The following is an 18,850-nucleotide window of genomic DNA, read 5'->3' as shown; positions in this document are numbered from 1 at the left end:
TTCAGAGTTTCAATCATTATTGATCGGTATAGTCAAGAACTTAATTAAAAAAAGAAATGGTCAATGAGCTTTTTTATATATTTAAGTACATTGTTAATGTATGTACGTAGAATGGATAAATACGTTTTTCACCAAAATGCCATGATAGAATTTCGATTAGAGTACTTTAATTTGTCAAAAAAATAAGGAAAATAATGTTGAGTTGTGTGGGTAAACTATGTCTATACTGCTTAATAAAAAAAAAAAAAAGAAAAAGTAGAGTGCAATCATCATCATACAATCTAACGAATACATTATGGCCGAATGAGCCGACAACGAAAGCTAACATTTTGGTCCGAAAAGAGCTATTATTAGAATGAATAATTATTTTCCGCGTAGTAAATCATATTATTGTGACATTTTGTATTTTTTTTTTTTTTGCAGTTATAAATAAGTCAAGGCAAGAGAGTCATTTCTGAAATGCTAAATCTGTTAAAACACGATTGATTTAACTTATGAAGATGGAAAATATAGATTTAATAAGTGAAAACAAAAATAAAGGATTTAATAAGTAGTGGTGTAAAAAAAGATACTTCGAGCCGAAGCACCTAATCAATGGTTGAGCCATGTGTTCCAAGGTGTTTGCCAGACCGTCCTCGATCTTAACACGTAGCATACAAGCTTGACATATTCCATTTTCGCAATATACGTAGACTTATACTTCGTATTTATTTTTAGTTATTTATCTAAAACGTTACTCATATCCTAAAACAAACGGTGAAACTTAGAACCTAAGTAAAACCTAGGAAATGAAAACCCAAGAATCGTGATTTGTAAGTATTACGAGGAAAAAGACATATCATATGCATATATATATATATAGAAGGGAATTAAATATTTTAGTTTTTGGCCTGAAAATATATACAACTTTAGGCATATAGTAATCTTTTAATTTTGACCTTAAAAAACGTTTTAATTATTCCAAAAAAATTATTGTAGTGGTTGAAATAATTTGTGGATGTTAAAAAGTTCTAAATCAAACAAACCAATCTATTGTCCAAGAATTACATATATTTGTGTATTTGTTTCTTTTAATCATAATATTCATCAATTGTACAAGTGATTTTTGTTCTACATAACAAAATTAGGGACTTCTATTTTCAATAAAAAATAATAATAATAAGCAAAAGTTCATTGGAATTAGTATCGTTATTATGATTTTATCAACTTTTATTAGTATGTCTATTACGCTGATGTATTTTGTGTTATTTATATCTGAAATGGTTTGCATTTTGTCGGAAGAAAAATATAACAAGTTTGGTGAGAAAAGACGTGCAAACATGCATAGATCAGATACTTTCTAACAACAGCATCTAAAACATCTCAACATGTAAAATTTCACTCGGATCATTAACAAAAAAAATGAAAATGGTCGAAATTTCAATGTCTATGTACTAAGGTTTTAGTTTTCACTTTTAAGGAGAGGGGCTCAGAGAGAAACACAAACACGTGAGTCATCATCAAGACAGTGGTCGGGGGTCACTTTCGTGTAGCACAGACATTAAATTAAAATAAACAAAACGAGTTCCCTTACCTTAGTGTACATATATACACATTCACACGTACACACTCGTATATACTTATGCCACGTAAAAATACGCATACTCATGACGTGTCCACGTATATAAATACACACGCACACTTAAATTTTCATTTCACTCTTTATTCTCTTACTATAAACCAGATTTGAAACTCTAAAGAGGAACACCATGGAAGAAGAGCAACCTCCGGCCAAGAAACGAAATATGGGAAGATCTAGAAAAGGTTGCATGAAAGGTAAAGGCGGTCCAGAGAACGCCACGTGTAATTTCCGGGGAGTTAGGCAACGGACTTGGGGTAAATGGGTGGCTGAGATCCGTGAGCCTAACCGTGGGACTCGTCTCTGGCTCGGCACGTTTAATACTTCAGTCGAAGCCGCCATGGCGTACGATGAAGCCGCTAAGAAACTTTACGGACACGAGGCTAAACTCAACTTGTTGCACCCACAACAACAACAGCAACAAGTGGTGAATAGGAACTTGTCTTTCTCGGGCCACGGGTCTGGTTCTTGGTCTCATAAGCTCGATACGGTTTGTGGGTTGGACCTTGGTCTAGGCCCGGCAAGTGGGCCACGAGGTTCTTGGTCAGGGAGATCGAGTTTTCTACAAGAAGACGATGATCATAATAATAATCGATGTGTGCCTTCAAGTGGCTCGAGTCTTTGTTGGTTATTACCTAAACAAAGTAATTCACAAGATCAAGAAAGCGTCAATGCAGCGAGTGGCGGGAGTGGCGAAGGCGGTGGTGGCTCTTCATTAACGTTTTCGACCAAGTTGAAACCGAGGAACATGGTGAATCCGAATTATGGGTTATCAAATGGAGCTTGGTCGAGGTTTCTTGTGGGGCAAGAAAAGAAGACGGAGCATGAAGTGTCATCATCATGTGGCTCGACGGACAATAAGGAGAGCATGTCGGTTCCTAGTTGCGGCGTAGAGAGGTTGCATAGGCCGGAGATGGAACAAGGAACAGGGTATCTGGAAATGGATGATCTTTTGGAGATTGATGATTTGGGTTTGTTGATTGGCAAAAATGGAGATTTCAAGAATTGGTGTTGTGATGAGTTTCAACATCCATGGAATTGGTTCTGAGAGGTTTTATTTATTTATTTATTATTATTTATTATCTTTAGTATCTCTTATTATATTCGGTTTAGGATTGTTAATTTGTTATATACATCAATCGTGGGATCTTTTTATGTGTGTAAATAGGTTTGAGTATGTTGTGATTTTTTTTCTTAAAAGTTATGTAAAAAGAATATTAATAGATTTGAAGCAAGTTTTCGAGTGATCACTATGTATAATGTGACAGACCAAATGTTACAAGGTTTTGGCAGATTGAAGACTAGCATGTTAGGGCATGTTTATCGGGGGTTGTAAGGGGTTGTAAGAGTTTTGTTGGGTTAAAATTAAATCAAAAGAAAAGAAAATAAGGAAGAGGCTCTCTTATATAAGATACTGAAATCGATCATAAGAGACTGGTACGTGTCCATTTTTCGTTGACCAAGAGAATAATAGAAAAGGGATAAAAAAAAAATTGCTGACAAACAATTCTTTCTTTCTTTCTCCCTTTCTCTCCCGATCAATTTCCTACTTTCTCTCCCGATCAAAGTCTCGATCCGACAAAAGAAGATCTGCTTTAATCGGAGGTTATAGAATCAGTAAAGTCCATGGTCGGAGGCGATTTGAATCGGCGTAGATCTTATCGGAGTAATATCTTTGAAATGGGTTCCGTTTCTCTGCATCTCTAGCTTCGCTCTCGGAGCAATCTTCACCTCCAGGTTCTCAAAGTTTCCTCTGTTATCTTTGTTTCCTTCTCTACTAGTAATAATATTCAGACTTTGTTTATACTTCTTCTTGTTCTGCCTTTCTTTTTTTGTTTCTGTTTGGGTTTTCTCTTAATGGGTTTGTTTCAATTTGTGAATTTTTTTTTCAGGTCATGTGTCAGATTCCGGAAGTCAGCTAATCGCACAGCACCGTCGTGATCATGAACTTCAGAGTTCAGATTGTGTCAGACGATTGTGCGCATAATAATAAAGTATGCTTCTTTATTCTATCTAGTCTGAGGCTTTTGTTAAATCAGTGCTCGATAAAACCAAGAGTTACACTAGATAGATTATAAAAGAATCTGACTTTGGTAGCTCAATTTGGAAATTCATAGTTTTCAAGTGTTTTAAGGAATGATTTTAGCTCTGAATTTTTGAAGATATGTTGCGATGATTGATTGTGTTTGGACTTTGTTTGCAAAGAGATTTGGGTTCTATTCAGGCTCAGGCCAACGAAATAATTTGATCAATGGGTGAGGTATGTACACTTCTTATATATATGGCTTCTTCTTCTTCTTCTTCTAATTATTAACCAGTAAGCTTTTTCTTTTTTGCATTACAAAATGAGAAATTATGTCACTTCCAACTGGATGAATCTTCGGTTACTTCCAACTCTGTGGTCTTCCCTTCCACTGAGAAGACTCTTTATCTGGAACATTTTACTTAATTATGTATCTTTTCTTATTTGTAGTTGGTCTTTAAAACCTTTTAACTTATCTAGATGTGTGAAAATGGCAATCCTGATACACTTGTGATTGATGAAAATGGTTTGTTACATTATATTATTGGGATGATGATGGACAGAATCTTATCTTTTTGTGTGTTTTGGTTTTTCAAGAAGGTGTGATACCATCATTAAGCGATTTGGTCTGCTACAAGAAGGTGTGATGCCATCATTAGTATCAATCTCAGTGAACGGGAGTGCACGAGGTAGAGAGAAGTCTCAGAAGCTTTTAATGTTGTTTAGGGAACAATGTCAGCAACGGGACCAGCCATCTCCAAACATAGATGAGTCGCCACAAAAGGAACCTCCCCGGAAATCTCTCTCAGTACTGATGTCTCTCCATGGATCAACAACTCCTGCCTCACCTTCAGTTGAAGGTTTTGAACCGAGAGTCTTGTCGAAATCCATGTCGAGAAGAAAGTCTTTGGCTAGACCATTCAGCTTCTTCTGGAAGAAAAGCTACTCGATTCGCCAGTGAGAAAGAAGAAATATCACATATTCAAACAAACTTTGTATGTAAAAGCTTTGTTTTTTTTTTGGTTTTCTTACAAGTTACAGAAGTTATATCATAGAGAAAGAAGATATGTACAGGCCCCATTGTGATTATACTCGATTTTTGCTGTTACTATGTATATCAAGTAAATATAAATAAAACAAAACCCCAATTTTAACATCATTACGCATGAACATTCTAGCTTCTTATGCTTTTATGATGTTTATCCAAAGACAAAAAAAGGTTCACTAGAGTTAATAAATGGATCTTCAACTTAGGTTACATAGAATATGAAAATGAATACAAGAAGTTGTAATATGTATTAATGTTTTTATTAAGTTTTGTATATTTGAAAATTAATTAAAATGCATTATTTTCTAATTTTATAAAATCTTAAATGTTTACATATTTATATCACTTCTATTCTAATTAAAATTTTAAAATTTAAAAAAACAATATTTTAAAAAATAAGAAACCCAAAATAAGAACCTACCAATAAATGAGAAAATTTTATCTAAGAGATCATGGGTTATTATATTTTTAAAAACACACAATTAANGAAATATCACATATTCAAACAAACTTTGTATGTAAAAGCTTTGTTTTTTTTTTGGTTTTCTTACAAGTTACAGAAGTTATATCATAGAGAAAGAAGATATGTACAGGCCCCATTGTGATTATACTCGATTTTTGCTGTTACTATGTATATCAAGTAAATATAAATAAAACAAAACCCCAATTTTAACATCATTACGCATGAACATTCTAGCTTCTTATGCTTTTATGATGTTTATCCAAAGACAAAAAAAGGTTCACTAGAGTTAATAAATGGATCTTCAACTTAGGTTACATAGAATATGAAAATGAATACAAGAAGTTGTAATATGTATTAATGTTTTTATTAAGTTTTGTATATTTGAAAATTAATTAAAATGCATTATTTTCTAATTTTATAAAATCTTAAATGTTTACATATTTATATCACTTCTATTCTAATTAAAATTTTAAAATTTAAAAAAACAATATTTTAAAAAATAAGAAACCCAAAATAAGAACCTACCAATAAATGAGAAAATTTTATCTAAGAGATCATGGGTTATTATATTTTTAAAAACACACAATTAATTCATATAAAATTTAACAACCCCCTACTAAGAGACTACCTATAAACTTGGTCTTATGGTTTTGTGTGTTAATGTGTACGTCTCTCCCACTTGTTGGAGATTTGTAAGCAAATTGTTATATAATCCGGTTAAGAGGATTTGTGAATGGTTTGATCCCAAATAAACAAACTATAATTTATTTCACCGCCTAATTAATGTTTTATATAATTTTTTATTTTCAAATTTTTTAACTTTTCATATAAATTTTTAATAGATTTTTTTCACTTTTTGTCAAAATATTATCGATATATTTATTGATATACTTTTGTATAAAATGATTAGCATTTATCCTTTTTTTTTATGTGCAAAGACTAACATTGGAAACTCATCTTACTATGTATATAATCTAGTAGCATTAAAATATGAAGATATCGTTTAGCCAATATAATTCTCGTCTAAATAAGTTCTCAAACATGTGAAACAGAAAAATGGTTATATTATATACTTATTAAAAAAACTATATTGGTCTTTTTGTTGTATTAGTTCTTGTTGACTCATTATATGCAAGATTTAATATTATGATTACAAGAAGAGAGATCAACTACATCCACCAAAAGAAAAGAACTTTTTTCACTCTGTTTTGAGGTTATAAAACCAATAGCTGAAATTACAACATTAAATCTTTTTGGTCTCACCAAATTTTTATCAATTATCAATCTTGAAATATATCATATAAGATTATAAGCTAAAACAATTGAAATTGTTCGCGGACAACACAAGATTTTTTTTTTTTGACAATAATGTTAATATCATTAATTAAAATGAACAGAGTAGGATATACATGAAGGATAGCCTAAAATTTGAAACCCTGCCAAAAAAAAAAAAAAAGGAAAAAACAAGGAAACAAAAGCTGGGATATAAATCATCTTAACCAAAGTGACATTAAAGTGGTGAATCGGCGTCTGCGTCTTCGAGCAGTGATTATGTTACGAAGTCTCGATCTCAAAATATGTAAGTAAGTTGCATTGAAAATTATGACCATACATAACAAAAGCATAAGAGTCCTATAATAACATAAGTAGATAAATGAAATTAATTTATTTTGTTCAAGGAATCACTAACTCGTATTTTTAATTTCAATATTTTCTACTAAAATACGGATATGCTTAGCTTAGCTTTAGCTCATGGACAGTCTCCATACCAAGTATTCGCCGTCGTCTTCGTTTTGGATTCCGTTGATATTGAACCTCACAGAACAAACTCTATAATTCATCATCATGTACAAGCTACATGGCAATCAAAGACAAAACCATCAGATACAACTAAAATTGATAAACTGGAACTTTTACAAGGCAGTTAAAAATATTACAAAGGAGCTACCTTATTGAGATGGATGACAAATGAATATTGTATATACATCATTGAATAGCAACAATATTTTAGAAGTCCCTAAATCAAAACAAACCCTCAAATCATGGGAAGATACTGCAACTACTCACGGGATCTATTTGGGTGTGCGAATCCACCAATACCGAACCTACCAAACGTAGCCGCTTCACTTCTCAATGACAGGTGAAGTTAGTTAGATAAGGCTTCCATAACAAATATCTAGAACACTGTTTGTACATCCCACCATTACCGTACATGCCTGAACCTTAAAACGAGACCACTATATCAACCCCTACTCATATGCCACACTACTACCTTATGTGTGTTCATATTGGGTAATCAAGAACAAAAACCACAGCAAATTTCTCCTCCTCATCAATGAAAAAACTCCCAGCTCCAATGCAACATGAAGACCATGGAACGATCTCAAAAACTTGCTCCAAGACAGCGCATTGGATCAATTCTTATTCGTAACCCAAAACTCATGTACACTAAATGTTATTCGGTGGTAACTAAACAGAGCGAGCTTCTCTTCTCCAACACAAGACAGAGTCAAATTCTCTTAACGATAAGAGTGAAACTGCAGAGGCAGAGGCAGACACGGTCCAAATCTCTCACTTGTAAAATCAAAACAGAGTAAACTATCTTCAATCTTTCTTCTCCCTCCTTCTCCTTCTCATCTCATCTTCTCTAGACCCAAAAAAAATAACTATTTCCTTTCAAAGACACACCACGTTGATGAGAAGGTATCTCCCAATCGTGAGTAACACAATAAACCTTCCATAAATCAGAGCTAAAGTCGTATATTACCCAAAACAGCAAATCTTCAGAATTTTGTGGTTATAGTTCTTGTCATAACCAAGAGCATACCTGTCTGAGCTGTGGAAACTGTTTCTGGGTTCCATACGAAAGCCCTTAACAACACATAGCAACAAGCCGTCACAGTGAAACACTTTAGATATCTTCACTAGATCAAGTAAAGCTACCTGCTTTATTGATGGGTCTACCAAGTCTTCGTTTTGGATTCCTTGCAGGTTGAATCTTACAGAACAAACTCTATAATCCATCATCCTGAATCCCAGAAACTGCTGCTTCTCTGTTTTACCAAAAATCTGATTTTTTGATAAAGTTTTCCACTTTTTGCAAGTTTCAGAGATGTTACCGTAGAGAGTATCTCCTCTAGCAATTCCTCCGATAGATCCGCCGACGTTGTCTTCATTTTCTTAAACTTCAACAGTGAAGTCTTTCAAATCACAATTGTTCGAAGACAAATCCAGCCTACTGAATTAACCGAACCGAACCGGCCGAACACAACTTTGTTAAGTTGGCTTGTTATTAGGTTTTGTATTCTTTGTTTTGGTCGAATTTGGTTTTAATTGACTACAGTAACTGAATTAGAAGAAAACAATTTGGTTTACTACCGAACCGAATCAAAAAATTTCGGTTCAATACGGTAGAAGTATGCAAAATCGGAAATGGAAACAAAAGAGCAAAAAGGAAAATAGGATAAAAGAAACAAAGGAAATTTTGTAACTTTTAATCCTGACCGCTGAAAGTTAGATGATGATCAGATCTTAAACCGTCATTATTTTATAGCTCCATCTATAAAATAAAAAATAATGCTTCCCATCTTGTTAATAATTCTCAAACCCTAAAAAATCAATTTCGTGACTTGAAGGATGGTTCACAATTGTTTCCCAAGGGGATTGTCTTCGTTCTACGTCAGAGTCTATCAGGTTGTTGATGATCCTTCAACGGATTCAATCATCTCGTGGAGTAGCAACAACAGTTTCCTTATCTGGAACGTGGGAAAGTTTCGCAGAAAGATTATGCCGACGTGTGTTGAATTTGGTTTCAACTTCTCAAGTTTTGTATCCAAGCTTCGTTCTCATGGCTTTAAACGAGTTAAAGGGCCTGGACAGTTGGAATTTGGAGACGAGTATTTTGTCGTAGATCAACCGCAGCTTTTGAAGTTGATGATGGTCGAAGCTTTGAGGACTAAACGTAATGCAAAGAAAGCTAAAGCCAGAGCCAAGAAAGATCGAGTGCAAGTCGAGGGTCTCTTGAAACACTTGCAAATTTGATCATAATAAAATCATAACTTCTTGTATAAGATTAGTAGTAATGAATAATGTAATGTTTTGTATAAACCGCTTTTTGTGTCTCTTATGTATCAGATTCTCATCTCACTATTTCCTGCAGACCACATATCCTCAAAAACGCAACACATATAGATCGATTTGACAAATCCATATAATCCTCATGTTTTTTTTTTAGCTTACAAACTTAAAACATTAATCAATCAACATCTTCATCACATGGGTTATCATCACCATTCACATCAAGATCATCATCATCATCATCACTAAGGTCATCACATAAAGAAACTTCATCTTCCCTAGCATGTTCGCAGCCAGTTTCTTCAACCGTAATCAATGGCAACTTCAGTGGTTGCTCTGGAAACTCCTTGAATAATGAATTCATTACCATGAAGCGGATTACCTGTAATAGTTGGCTTTTGTCTCTCTTTTTGTCTCCGCTTAGGAGCTTCTCAAGCAATGTAGGTTCTCTCGTTATCACGGAAGACTCTTGAGATGAAGTTTTGTCTTCAAATCTTGTTTTCTTAACAGACTTATCTTTTCTATCAGGTCTTCTCTTTCTCTGTCTATTATTCTGGAATCTTCCTTTTCGTCCATCATTATATTGATTTTTTCCATTGTTGTTTCCTCCATCTCCATTAACTTGTTCATCTGTATTGGATAAATAATGTGAAGGAACTTCTGCAACTTCAACACCTAATTCAGCCTGCTTTGCTAAAACTTCCTGGAGTTGCTGCAATGCAAAAATAAATCGATATAAGGTAAGACAATGCTAATTGAAAGAAGAATTATGGGTCGACTGTAGAGAGGCTATACAAGCCTAATGATATTGAACTCTTTCATTGTCACCTAAACTTCCCAATAGCAAAACTATGAATCCGATAACTTTTCAGTAGATATATACAGATATGCTTTTTTCACCATCATAACCTTTTGGATATCTAACTAGACGGGCTATTTCGTTAGGCCTTAACTTTAAAACAAAACAAAAGGCATATAAGTTACTGAGACCTCAGTTTCAACATTTATAGCATTGGGCAGCTGATCTTAATGGTGACTCGAGCTTCATGAAGAATACTTGCGATCAAATTATAATTGTAGTATTCATATTTTTCACACCACATAGCAGATAAGCAATACCTCCTTTTCACCGTTTCATAAACTTATTTGAAGTGGAAGTTCTCAAGGTATACCAGTTGATCTATATTATATTAATGCAGTGTGTCTACCATGACCATAAAAAGTACCATAAGATGTGGAAAATACAGGGATGAACAAATAAAAAAGGTACCTGACGACGCATTTTTGCTTCCTCATCAAGGATGCTTTCTGAAGCATTTTTCTTTACTTTCTGCAAAAAGATAACTTATCATTCAAAATTTTCACCAAAGGAGTGAATTTCAACAAATCAAAGATGGTGGGAGAGGGAGGGCTACTGCCTTCGCAACATTGAGTTTCGTTGGATAATTCTTACGGCGAGATTCACGCCATTGCTTAATTTCTTTTGGTGTATAGACCAAAGCAAATGATCTTCTCTTAGAGAAAAATAACATCAAAAGAATAATATTAGAGACTGGACCTAATGAACTGACATGAGCTTGAACAAAAATAATAACGAAAGATGTGATCGAGAAAATAATCCCATCCAATATTGCGAGTTAGTATTTGGATTTCACTGCTTTGTGACCGTGAAAATTCAGGGAATCAAAATGGCTTAAGAAGCAAAAGAAATTCAATGAGCCAAAACAGTAAGGTGCTTTGCTATTGAGACCCGGGCACTACCTTTTCTTCTCACTAGCTATGTTACCAGCATCAGACCCATTGAACCCAGTTGTCATCTTATTATAGTTCCCTGTAAAGGAAGTCATATATGGAGAGATCAGAAAAGACAAAAAATTAAAATTCTCAAATGTTTCAGAAAATTTGAGGAAGGGAATACAGAGATACTGGCTACAAGGATTACACAACAAAACTACTAACTTGAAATATAGAAAACGTTTGGAATTAGAAACTCCCAAAGATGTGAAAAAATATCATTCCTAATGCTAAGTTTATTAACTAATAGTATATTCCAGTACACAGAGAACAAAGAAAGCGTATAGGTTACAACTATAGTCAACATCAGATATGTGATTTGATATGTAAGAGGACTAACCTTTGCCCTTGTGATCCTTATTGAATCCAGACTTCCTCTTTCCATTATCTGCTTGATGCAACTGAGATCTCTGGAATCTACAAACAACTCAGAATACATATAAAACAGATTATAGCAAACAAACAACTGAAAGGGGAGCAAGCACTAGGAACATACCCTTGACCAGCGCCATTAAACTTTTGATGTTTTGTAAACTTATTTCGAAAATCATTCCCTTTAGGACCGGAACCATTGGTATTATCAACAATTCCTCCGGTCTGCCCCTGTGAAAGCTCAAGTTAACTAAAAGAACAAACAAGTCTCTCTCTCTTGATAGAGAAAAAAAACAATGTAAATAAGAGGTTTTACCAGTGGTCTTGGCTCTGAGAAACCCGGAGGCTGTAACTGATGATTTTGATGGGGATTTGGAACTGGTGGATAAGGACGGGGGTTAAAGGAATTAAGCTGTGGCTGGAAAAATTGGGGCTGAACTAAGGGGAGTGAGTGAGCCATAAGATTACTATTAGCAACTGCAAACTGAAGATTCCCCAAGAGGTTAGGGAGTAACTGGTTGATATTGTTGGGCATAGCAGCAAACTGATGAAGTTGCTGTTGATGTTGAGGCATATTGGAGAGATTGTTAAAGAACTGAGGATGCATTGGCATATTGGGCATAGGCATAGGATTGTTCATGTGACCCATCATTGGATTACTCATCATATGTGGATTCATCATTCTTAATTGATTAGTTTCCATTGGGTTCTGATACCCATTACGTTGGTGCTGATTAGAATACCCATTGTTCTGCAGATGACAAACACGAAACACAGAGACATCAATACAAAAAAGTCTTGATTTTTTTTTTTTTTTTTTGTGGTATAAAGGAGAGATTTTTATACATAGAGAGAGAGCGAGAGAGACCTGGTGTTGTTGCTGTTGCGGTCGATGAGGACGACCTTGAGGCTGGAAGGAATTGAACGGAGGTCGCATTATGAAGGAGCTAGGGTTTATAGGGTTTTAGGATTACTTATGAACACTAGTAACTATTTTAGCTTGAGCCTCTGTTGAACGACAAATCAAGACGATGGGTAAGTAAGAAGAAGCAGAAACAGGTCGAAATTCGAATCGATACGATGGTCAGTTAGAAGAAATTGGCTAACCTCGTCGGCGTTGAAGCTATGGCGAGTGTGAGAATTGTGGTGAACGAAGAAGAAACCTAAATTAAAATCGAAGACTCTCTCTGTTCTCTCTATCTCATTCTCTTAATTGAACCGGGAACCAAACAACCGGTACGAACCGGTAATAATGTGTTTTGAAGACGTGGCACTGGGAGTCAAACTGATGGTCCACGTGGCTATTTGTTATTTTTGTAGTGGGCCAAATGTTTGATCACTTGGGGGCCTATTGTGGTAACCCAATAAAAAAAACCCAAATAACTGGTTAGGAAGAAGGACAGTTTATTATTGTTTCTTAGAGAAGCAGCTGGTGTCATGTACACAAGCCTCATGTGAGTTCTTGTTATATGAATAAAGGGTTTGGTCATTTGTGTCCCAACGCTTACGTTCGTTCCTTCTTGTGAAAACTTGAGGTGGATGTATGGAATATTGGTAGATGGCATTAAATAAAGTATATACAACAAACAGTTGTATAAACCAAATAAGGTATTTTCAGAAAGTGCTAAATGTAGTCAGTGAAAAAAGCACTAGCAGAAAAAGGATGTGAACTTATGTACGCATAGTAGTATACAATATTCCCATTCTCTTGGACCACAAGTACTTTTGATCGTTCTAATAAATATTGTAATATACTACAGTCATTATATTCTTTTTAGTAGCGAAACTGTAAAAACCTAAAAAAGAGAAGTACTCCACGGGATCGAATACATTCCAATAAACCAAATGAAAAAAAAGTGAAAAACCAAAATTCTGAACTATATAAGTTCCAGCCTTCCATTTCGATTTTCACAATTTTTACTAAGTCATTAAACAAAACGCCTTTATGGCTACCTCAACTAGGAAACTCGAATCATTGGTTATAGCATTCATGTCTATGTTCCTAGTATTGGTTATGTCCGGTCCGATAGTTGTCGAGGGCGGACGTGCTTTTTTCGTGTTCGGTGACTCGCTCGTCGACAGTGGCAACAACAACTATCTAGTAACGACTGCACGTGCCGATTCTCCACCTTATGGAATCGATTATCCTACTCGGAGACCAACTGGCCGGTTCTCCAACGGTCTTAACATTCCAGATCTTATCAGTTACGTTTGGTTACTAATCTCATTAACCAGTTAGAGTAATGCTTTCATGAGTATAATATATATTTATAAGTCACTATATAAGATGTAAATTATATAAAATAATTTATTCAATTGGTGCTTAGGTGAGGCCATTGGCAACGAAGAGCCGCCGTTACCGTACCTTAGTCAAGAGCTTAGGGGACAGAGGCTTCTAAACGGTGCTAATTTCGCATCTGCTGGCATAGGAATTCTCAACGATACCGGCTTTCAGTTCGTAAGTGATCAAATCAAGTCTGACTTACAAATTACATTTTCCATAAAATTTCTGGTTATTTATTTAGGTATAAAGTTTTTTGGTATGTACAGATAAACATCATAAGAATGTACCAACAACTCGACTACTTCCAACAATACCAACAACGTGTGAGTCGCTTGATTGGGAAACCGCGAACAGAGCGGCTCGTGACTCAAGCGCTTGTGTTAATCACGGTCGGCGGAAACGATTTCGTTAACAACTATTTCCTGTTTCCATACTCCGCTAGATCGCGGCAATTCACTCTACCCGATTACGTCCGATTTCTAATTTCTGAATATAAGAAATTACTATTGGTAAGTGTGGTAACAACATAAATCATAATTATAATATATGTATAGTGTGTTACTATTAATTACGTTCATTTTTGTATGACAAAAAAAATATTGAGTATTTTCTATAATCTAGTTTTTGACATTTGAGCTCGTGGCCTCGAGAACTTTCACCTTCTTACATGGATTTTAATACAAACAGTTCAATTTTGTTATCATTTTAGAGGTTAAATTCGCTTGGAGTGGGTCGAGTACTAGTGACTGGAGTCGGACCACTAGGATGTGCACCGGCTGAGCTGGCGAGTTCAGGCACGTCAAATGGGAGATGCTCGGCCGAGCTACAACAAGCTGCGTCTCTATACGATCTTCAGCTAATCCAAATGATAAATGAACTTAACAGAAATATTGGGAAGACTGTGTTTATTGCAGCAAACACTAACCAAATGCAACTAGATTTTCTACGCACTCCACGAAGCTATGGTAATTTAATCGAATTTTACCCTTTCGATTTACTATTTTTGGTCGACAAGAAAAGGTTATAACAATTATTTAATTTTTTTTTTACAGGATTTATAACGTCGAAGGTTGCTTGTTGCGGACAAGGGCCGTACAATGGGCTGGGTTTGTGTACTGTACTATCGAACTTGTGTCCGAACCGTGAGTTGTACGTGTTTTGGGACGCGTTTCATCCTACCGAGAAAGCTAACCGCATGATAGTCCGTCTTATTTTGACCGGTACCACCAAGTATATGAACCCCATGAACCTGACCTCTGCTCTTGCCTTATGAGCGAATCATCCGATCATTTAAAATATAAAATTCGGAATACGTTTATTTTGATTTACAAGATGTCGACTATCGAGTACAAGGGCATGAAATAACTTAGCTCAGTCTGAAATTTACTTGTTTCATTATTTGCTTGTAGTATTTTGCAGTTGAGGAAAAAAATGAACAACTTTTAAACTTCTTAAAAATTTGCTTTAATAAAAAACATGAACAAAACAAAAAAGAAGGCTATAATAGCTGTAACTTTTTGAAAAAAAAAATTCCCACTTAGATACTTAAACCTGGTAAACAAATATTGTAAAAGTGTTTTAAATGTTGTAAACAAGTCTTACAGTCCAACCAATAACACATTACATATAAATGTTAATCAATTTGGTCATATTTGGTACTCAATTTGATATAGATGTACTTGCATCATATATATCACTTTTACATATGTGCACCTATACATAGTATACCATTTATTCATGCATGTTTACCATATAAAATAAAAAGAAACTTTAAATATGACATAATACATTTAGTATCTCTTATGAAATAAAAGTGACTTTAAATATGACATAAATTTATATACATTTAGTATCTCTTGTTAGCTTATGCATACATATCAATGAAGGAGTTTAATGTCATTTTGCATCTGACAATAACACAATTTATTGTTAAAAACGACAAATTCTTTTTTAAAATATATATATTTTTTATAGTTTCATATTAATAAGATAGTCTAAAACCTAAATGAAATCTAGTATCAAACCTACTACTTAAATGTATATATATATATATATATTTTTTTTGTTATTTAATTTTAATGTGTGTTCTAATTTGAATATATCAAGATTTTTTTAAGTGCTTTTAAATATTGTAAAAAAGTCTTACAGCCCAACCAATCACACACTAAAAATAGATGTAAATCAATTTGGTATTCAATTTGATATGCATATGGACTTACATCATATATCACTTTAACATATATATGTGCATATACACTTAATATACTATCTATTTATGAACATCTACCATATAAAATAAAAAAGTGACTTTAAAAATGACATAATTTATATATATTTATTATCTCAAATAGAGACATATCAATGAAGGAGTTTAATGTCATTTATATCAAAATCTGACAAAACACGCAATTATTTCTAAAAACTACAAATTTTTATAAAAAGGAGTGTGACAACTCATAGATTTGTATTTTAAAAATAGTCAAAAACCTTAAATCATAAAAATCTAGTCAAAAAGCTAAATCTTTAAAACTTCAAAATGTATATTTTTTTAGTGATTTTCTTTTAATGCATTTCTCTAAATTTGAATCTATTAATATTTTTTCTTCTAAGTTATATTCCTATTATGATGTCTTTTTTTTAAAAAAGTTTCTTCTATTATATGATTTTAATATAATTCCAAAATAGAGATATTAGTTGTATAAAAACCCTTTAAAACCTTACCAAAGTTTATAAAGTCAAATTACCAAAAGTAACCTTCACGAGAGGCTCGAACCCTTCTGGCTGAGAAAGAGGTATAAGGTCTATTTCAGAGATGAAACTTTGAAAATAAAAAAATCCCTACACACAGAAAAAGAGATTGATTGAAATTTGGAATCCAGGTTTAGGGATGAATCGATCAACGACGGTGCTTATGAAGATTGAAGAGTCGGCCTTTGTTCTGTCGCTACTCAAATCGGATCTCCTGCCGATGGAGGACGTTCTATCGGAATTCAACTCTAAGTTGCCGAGCTCTCGTTACCTCGCTGTGTGCAATTCTCTTTCCATGTTGTTGCAGGCATGTCTTGCTTACGCTCCGCTATATTCCCTCTTCTTTTACTCTTTTTGAACTTTCTCTTGATGCCCGGCTTCGTGTTCCTCGATTCTGTGGACAAAGTTGCGAGCTTTATAGGGGGGGGTTTTGGATGTTTCAGTCGGAGGATTTGGTTTGAATCTAGGGTTTGGTTTCGTTTTTGTCATTTCTCTATAAAAATGAGTTCTTTTTCTTGTTCGTTTCTATGGGTTGTGTATTGAATTCGTGGATGGGAATCTAGTGTTTTGAGTTAGCTTTACTAGTGTTCAATCTCACTGGTGTTTATATTCTCAGATTTGGGGGGACTAATTGAATGGATTTTTTTTTGTTTAGGTTCAGGATCAGAAGATGCTTTGTGGTACTGAACGTATAATTGCATTTGGTATCATATACCAGTGTTATTCTTCCCAGAAGCCATCTTTTAACCCGTTTTTATCTGAAATGATAAATGTAAGCAGCCTTCGTTATGCGGACTCCATTTGTTCTTGTTGATTATCTACTTTACTAGTGTAATGACTGTGTTGTTAATCCGTAGAGAATTGTAGTTACTGAATATAATTTGGTTTTCAAAAAGCATATTTAAGTGTTAAGCTTGGTAGTTAGTATAGGTCATTTTTTTTCGCGAAGTGGCATGGTGATGGAGAATGATGACTTTCCCCATGTATTCGCTGAGGCTAAGTTTTATATAGTGATGTGTTTGGTTTTCTATAGATTGATTTAGGCAAACATGTTTTTAATATTAAGATGATCTGGTCTTCTCGTGTTAAAGAATAACGATATCTCTGCGTTTTGTAGGCTGCTTGTAATGAGCAACTGGAAAAGTCTGAGAGAGCATTTCTTCTCCACCTGTTACAATGGAATAATTACAACAACGTGAAAGAGGTAGGATATAGCTGCACATATAGCTGTTTCATTGAGCTGTTTGCCTGCTTCTGTTTTGCAAATCCATGAAAATTCGAAACCTATGCATAAAGCTGTTATGCAATTCCCTTTTCACATATACTCTCTAAGACTACTATTTTCCTTGGTGAAAATTTGTTTGCTGGGGTCACTTGTCTTTTTTCAGGCATATTCTAAGCCTTCTTCCGTTTCTCGTATTATTTTCGAGTTCTGATTTTTATGATTTTATGAGCTCTGTGACCTGTGGATACTAAGTAAATATTCATGATCAATTAAAGTAATGATAATTTGCTTCCTTGCAGATTCTCAAACAGTCAGCTGTTGATTATATCAGATCGTTTGATCCTTCAACTCATGTAAGAGTGCTTGATGCGTTGATATATTCTTTTCCAATTATATCTCTAATATATTTTATCTTCATCATAACTGTTCGTTTATTATGCATAACATTACCTGGAGATCATTTTGAAAAACCATTTCTTGTTAGTAATTTAATATGGTGATGTTCTGTCAGGATTTTCCGGAACTAGGAGAGCTGCAACGAGAGTATGGCGACAAAGCCGATCCTGGAGACTATTCCCTCAAAAAGCTATTGCATGACCCTGATGTGCCTCGTGGATGTGATCCTAATTCCCCAGAGTATGTAACCTATGGGTTAGGGAATTCCGTTTCTTTCTAACTGTTATGTACAGTTGAATCTGATCTATTTCCCCTAAGCTTCCAGTTTTCCTCTCAGCCTAATGTTATGTGTTATAATACATGTGCAAATTTTAAGTTGATTTTATGGCTGATCTTTGAGTCAAATTATATTTTTAGGTTCGATGTGCAACCTGGAGGGAATCCCAGAATTGGATCTGGTGATAGAGATGAGGCCCTGTCTGGCTTATTGGAAAATTCTACAATGGGGGGATTAGCTCCTAGGTGGATCCGTCCATGTCCACCAAGGTACTCAGTTCATCAGAGCGAGGTAAGGCTAAGATTAACCCATTATTCATTTGGTTTGGAAAATTATCGAACTGACCTAAATGGTTCAACTTCTTTCAGTTGCTTTGGATTGATCCTGATAACAAGCATGAGCTTGTTTGGGATGATAAAATGTGTGCTGATACTAGCAGAGGTGCAACAGTTAGAGACTTGCTTGTGAAGGGTTTAAAGATGACACTTTCTCCTTCGGAGCAAGAGGTATATTATTGCTTGTTAA

At 34.5% G+C, this 18,850-nt stretch overlaps 5 protein-coding genes and 1 long non-coding RNA gene across 19 annotated transcripts in view; 4 read left to right on the top strand and 2 right to left on the bottom strand.

Moving 5' to 3' along the window:
- On the top strand, window positions 1,703–4,800 carry LOC104770171 (dehydration-responsive element-binding protein 2G). 9 transcript variants are annotated; one of them, XM_019241618.1, is made up of 4 exons: window positions 1,703–3,355; window positions 3,511–3,612; window positions 3,824–3,878; window positions 4,242–4,800. In XM_019241618.1, the coding sequence occupies exon 1, from the start codon at window positions 1,749–1,751 to the stop codon at window positions 2,664–2,666; it is 918 nt and encodes a 305-aa protein (XP_019097163.1). In that variant the 5' UTR covers window positions 1,703–1,748; the 3' UTR covers window positions 2,667–3,355; window positions 3,511–3,612; window positions 3,824–3,878; window positions 4,242–4,800. The 9 variants fall into 9 exon arrangements, with proteins under 9 accessions (XP_019097163.1, XP_019097161.1, XP_019097162.1 ...); XM_019241616.1 differs by having other exon boundaries at window positions 4,239–4,800; XM_019241617.1 differs by lacking the exon at window positions 3,824–3,878.
- On the bottom strand, window positions 6,723–8,370 carry LOC104770170. Its single transcript, XR_764497.2, has 2 exons — window positions 7,101–8,370; window positions 6,723–7,006 (listed from the first exon to the last, which is right to left on the bottom strand). It is a non-coding gene; the product is annotated as an uncharacterized LOC104770170 (long non-coding RNA).
- Window positions 8,789–9,193, top strand: LOC104772350 (heat stress transcription factor A-5-like). The gene has a single exon (XM_010496977.1). It carries the CDS (start codon window positions 8,789–8,791, stop codon window positions 9,191–9,193), a length of 405 nt encoding a protein of 134 aa, XP_010495279.1.
- Window positions 9,239–12,583, bottom strand: LOC104770169 (GATA zinc finger domain-containing protein 14-like). 2 transcript variants are annotated; one of them, XM_010494544.2, is made up of 9 exons: window positions 12,503–12,583; window positions 12,264–12,403; window positions 11,712–12,146; window positions 11,520–11,626; window positions 11,364–11,440; window positions 10,991–11,060; window positions 10,648–10,738; window positions 10,500–10,559; window positions 9,239–9,941 (listed from the first exon to the last, which is right to left on the bottom strand). In XM_010494544.2, exons 2-9 carry the CDS (start codon window positions 12,330–12,332, stop codon window positions 9,408–9,410), a joined length of 1,443 nt encoding a protein of 480 aa, XP_010492846.1. In that variant the 5' UTR covers window positions 12,333–12,403; window positions 12,503–12,583; the 3' UTR covers window positions 9,239–9,407. The 2 variants fall into 2 exon arrangements, with proteins under 2 accessions (XP_010492846.1, XP_010492847.1); XM_010494545.2 differs by having other exon boundaries at window positions 11,520–11,620.
- LOC104770168 (GDSL esterase/lipase At5g18430-like) lies at window positions 13,329–15,150 on the top strand. The gene is made up of 5 exons (XM_010494543.2): window positions 13,329–13,599; window positions 13,723–13,853; window positions 13,946–14,188; window positions 14,389–14,644; window positions 14,732–15,150. The coding sequence occupies exons 1-5, from the start codon at window positions 13,341–13,343 to the stop codon at window positions 14,950–14,952; spliced, it is 1,110 nt and encodes a 369-aa protein (XP_010492845.1). The 5' UTR covers window positions 13,329–13,340; the 3' UTR covers window positions 14,953–15,150.
- LOC104770166 (CCR4-NOT transcription complex subunit 11-like) overlaps window positions 16,509–18,850 on the top strand; it is a 5,713-nt gene continuing 3,371 nt past the window's right edge. For 3 of the 5 annotated variants that reach the window (XR_002036853.1, XM_019241639.1, XM_019241638.1), the window contains exons 1-7: window positions 16,510–16,734; window positions 17,083–17,199; window positions 17,545–17,631; window positions 17,952–18,005; window positions 18,164–18,288; window positions 18,466–18,616; window positions 18,694–18,744. Coding sequence is in view for 3 of the 5 variants with exons in the window: in XM_019241639.1 (XP_019097184.1) it covers window positions 16,567–16,734; window positions 17,083–17,199; window positions 17,545–17,631; window positions 17,952–18,005; window positions 18,164–18,288; window positions 18,466–18,616; window positions 18,694–18,744 (753 nt within the window). In the remaining 2 variants the exon portion in view is untranslated. Of the gene's footprint in view, window positions 16,735–17,082; window positions 17,200–17,544; window positions 17,632–17,951; window positions 18,006–18,163; window positions 18,289–18,465; window positions 18,617–18,693; window positions 18,745–18,850 lie in introns of all 5 variants that reach the window. The other 2 variants (XR_002036854.1, XM_019241640.1) reach the window with 2 other exon arrangements.

This window comes from Camelina sativa, chromosome 20 (assembly GCF_000633955.1).
Source record: "Camelina sativa cultivar DH55 chromosome 20, Cs, whole genome shotgun sequence".
Taxonomy (NCBI): domain Eukaryota; kingdom Viridiplantae; phylum Streptophyta; class Magnoliopsida; order Brassicales; family Brassicaceae; genus Camelina; species Camelina sativa.
This window is presented reverse-complemented; position numbering and strand designations above follow the sequence as displayed.